This window comes from Gavialis gangeticus, unplaced genomic scaffold (genome assembly GCF_001723915.1).
Source record: "Gavialis gangeticus isolate Ggan-Ray unplaced genomic scaffold, GavGan_comp1, whole genome shotgun sequence".
NCBI classification, from domain to species: domain Eukaryota; kingdom Metazoa; phylum Chordata; order Crocodylia; family Gavialidae; genus Gavialis; species Gavialis gangeticus.
In genome coordinates this window covers 43,695,490-43,699,446 of record NW_017728994.1, presented here as the reverse complement: position 1 = coordinate 43,699,446, position 3,957 = coordinate 43,695,490, and the positions used below count along the sequence as shown (strand labels likewise).

Sequence of the window (3,957 nt, the reverse complement as noted above, 5' to 3'; positions counted from 1 at the left end):
AGTATGATGATGTATCCAACTTGAACTTTTACACAAGATGGTGGGTCAATGTGGGGGCAGAGGGAAATGGTTGTTTTGACAAAAGGACTTTTAATTTCACTGTGGATGAGTGTGTGTCACTGGACAAGACAAAAAAGGAATGACAAATATGTTGAGTCTTTGCTTTTCAGGCTGCAAGAAGGAGCAGCTAAGAAAATTGCAGTGGACAGCAATGAAGGAGAGAGCTAATGCTAATCTGTAGTAACTTGAAAGAACATTTCTACTCTAAACTCCTTTTCAGGGTTCATTATGTCTTTTAAACTTTATTCATTTTAAAATAATGTCAGAATAACTAAATTTGTCACTTCATTTCCAGGTTTCATTAAATGAAGCATTTTTCTCAATTGGCCATAATTTTGATTCAATTGTTGAAATGACAGTATAAGGAGTAAGGTTTTTGCCTTGAAAAGTTAACGCTCAGAATCAGCACTCTCTTACTTGACTTTTCAGCTGCCTGAGTTGTTTGAGCATGCTTGTCTTGAAATCTTGTCTTACCCACCATGAGCCCATCTCTCCTGGTCTTTGTTTTATTTCTAATTGTTCCTTCAGTGCCTTTTGAAGGATCTCTGTCACCTCTCACCACTTCCTGCTAATTAACTATATGTGCTGATATGGCTACCAGGCATAGAACATCTAATGGTAATGTTTTCAGTTAATCAGCTTCTTAAAGCACTTGATATTGGAAGGAGATTCCTGGATATTATAATTTACACAGATAAGGGTCACCTGTGTAAATTAGACTGCATAAGGCACTAACAACATCTAAGGGTATGTTTCCCTGGTGCATGCAATCTAATTAGCTTTGCTGTGAAACCAGGCTTAGCCCAGCACACTGCAATGCCAATGTGATGATATTATTTACTAGTCTAGAGCTAGCCTTGGTGCATCTATGCATTAGACCTGGTAGATCTGGTACATGAGCTAGCCCATCCATAGCCAGCCCAAAACTACATTGTACAGTGTAGACATACCTGAATGTCTCAAACAACAGAGTTTCTCTGTTCTTCTTGGAATTCTTCCTTGGGGCTTAATGAAAAGCAGCCTGCCACTACTGTGGTAATGGGGTCCAATGAAGATTTCTTTAAATTACATTATAAATTTACATTTATAAATAAATAGTAAATAACTACTGTAATAGGTTCCTATAAAGGGGGAAGGCCTGAGACAAATCGCAAGTATCAAGGAAGGTGTTGAACTCAAATTTTGACTTTAAAAAGGGTAGAGAAATTCTTCCCCTCGAGCATATATTGCACATTCTGAGGCTCAGAAAGAAGCCTTCAAGTCAAAACACTAACTAACCATCCCTACATGCCTTTTAAGAAGGCAAGTATTCTTCCCATGTGGAAGATGGGAGTTAAGAATTGATGCGCCTAACTTTATGGCCAGGGACAGACATTACACACAAACTGGTTTAAGTGATCAGAAAGTGGTTTAAACCTGTAAGAGAACAGATGTTCAGTGTACATAAACCAGTTTCAAAATGACTGAAACTGGTTTGAGATAAACCTGGTTGAACATAGTATCAGACTTAACTGATTTGGCTCAAACCGGTTTATGCATTATCTGTTCCAGACCTTTTGCTGGTTTGAGTTAAATCAGAGATCCCCAGCATTCTTGCAAGCTGGGTAGGGCTCTCTGGTCCAGCGCAGCCAAGCTGGCCCTGCCCCTCAGCTCCCCAGCCCGAGCAAGGGCAGGCAGGGGTGGAGGTCTGGTCAGAGAGGGGTTTAATTCCTCCTTCCCTGTGCCACCAGCAGGTACCGGAGCTGGGTCTGCCTAGCACTCCCCACCCTGCTCCTCGCTCCCTGCCCAGAATAGGCCTCTGGCTGTCCCCTCTGCTGGAGGCTGGAGGGAGACAGAATAACCCCATCACTGGCCAGGAGGGGCTTGCCTCTCGCAGTGTGAGCCCCTTCCCAGTGGGGGCTGCACTGTGGAGCTCCGCGGGGGGCTTGCAGGGCTCTAGCCCGCTTGGGACCCTGGCGCTGCCACGTGCAGCCGACTCCAGCTTTGTTGGCTCCGCAGTGCGGCCCCTCACTGGGAAGGGGCTCTCGCTCCCCCACAGTATGACAGGGGCTGCTGCTCTCTAATAAGGGCCCTGCCGCCTCCCACTGCAGCGGCAGGGAGGAGGCATGGCAGGACAGGGATGGGGTTATTCTGTCTCCCTCCGGCCTTCATTGGAGGGGACAGCGGGGGACCTGTTCTGGGCAGGGAGCGAGGGAAGAGTGCTGGACAGACCTGGCTCTGGTCTCTGCTGGTGGCACAGGGGAGGGGGAAATTAAACTTCTCTCTGGCCAGTTCAGCCTGGCCTGGCCGTGCCGTCCCCGCGGCTTCCCTGCAGCCGAGGGCCACTGTAGTGCCCCCTGGCACCTGGGCTGAGCAACTGCAGGCATGTGCCCACATTTCCTCAGTGCAGAGAGCATGTTTGTCCAGTTACACACCAGTTTAGCCCAGGCAGGTTAGACTAACCTGCGAAGGTTGAATCAGTTCAGGCTCCAGCTTCTTGAATGTCTGTCCCTAGCCCATGTGTTAGAGCCAGGAAACTAACTTTCATTTTCTTTAACCCTCATTTCCTTTGACTTAAGTCACTGTGCCTTTACTATTAAGACTATCTTTTTTTTTTAATATGGTTGAGAAGTGTCTCAGTTTTAATAGATCACAAATGTGTTTTCTGATGTTTACATATTGTGAGGTAGTCATGCAGGTTGGCTGTGTTTTAAGAGACTTGCTATACTAAAAGGGATTTAGGCTAAATACTTGAGGATATGGGGTATTGATCTTTGTCTTAGATAGTTTGAGGACTTCCTAGAAATATGTTAGATTATGTATTACATATGACACAACTGGCTACAAGTAATGTCATGAAATACAAAATAATTTATCAATTCATGTCTTGGCAGGAGAATGTGTCCCTTGCTGATATTTTGTCACTGAGGGATAGCTGTCTTACTGAGCAAGATATCTGGGCAATTTGCCTGGAGTGTAGCCATTCTCTGAAGAGTGTCGCCCATTCTGCAATCTTCCAGACACTCTGCATTACTCCTGACACTTTGGCTTTTAACACCAATGGCAATGTATGCTTCATGGAACAACTCAGTGGTAAGTATTTATGCTTCTAGGCAATTTGTTAAAAAGTATGATAACTCATGCTGAGAAGATTAATAAAATGTTATACTCTATTCATCAAACTTTACACAGATTTTAATTGGATTGAAAAGCATATTTTTTTTTTAATGAATAGATGCACGCCACTGCTTGTGATGAAACTACACAAGGCTAGGTTTTAGAATGGTAAAAATGGACCTACATCAATGCTAATGCTGAACAGTTTTCCAGTTCAATTTAATAAGTGCTTTTGTCCATGTGTGTATAGTAATCAAAACATAGAAAAAATGTACTCTGGTGTTTTTTCCCATGTGAATTCATTACCCATGAATTTTAAACATTGTCAGTCATAGATGTATGCAGCCACATGTTTGAGAAAACACAGGCAAAGTATAATCCTTTGCCATTTGTCTAAGCCTTAAAGTAAGTGTACAAAATGAAAAAGAAAGTTGGCATTTAGCATCCTTTGTTGCAGCTGGTCATAGATTTGGCAGTAAAATACATGTGACCTGGTAAAGTTTGTACGTAACAGGGACTGAGCGATGTCAGTCAGCCTTGCCTGTTAAAGTTACCATTTTTCATGAAATTGCTTCTTCTCTAGTCATGAGTGACATGTAGAATATGTGGCTTAAGTCAGTGGTCTCCAAACTTCTTTGATTGTGCACCCCTATCAGTAAAAAATTTTTGAGCACACACCCCAATATATGTATATTTATATAAATATAAATAGAAGTTCTAATATTTTCTTCCTGCACCCCAATGGATTGTCTTGTGCACCCCCTGGGGTGGGCGCACCCCACTTTGGAGACCACTGGCTTA

At 43.3% G+C, this 3,957-nt stretch overlaps 1 protein-coding gene across 1 annotated transcript in view; it reads left to right on the top strand.

Annotated features, from left to right (window-relative positions):
- The first annotated feature begins 2,921 nt into the window (after positions 1 to 2,921).
- Positions 2,922 to 3,957, top strand: part of KNDC1 (kinase non-catalytic C-lobe domain containing 1) — a 147,813-nt gene continuing 146,777 nt past the window's right edge. Inside the window, exon 1 of the mRNA XM_019502124.1 lies at positions 2,922 to 3,132. Within this exon, the coding sequence (XP_019357669.1) occupies positions 2,922 to 3,132 (211 nt within the window). The remainder of the gene's footprint in view (positions 3,133 to 3,957) is intronic.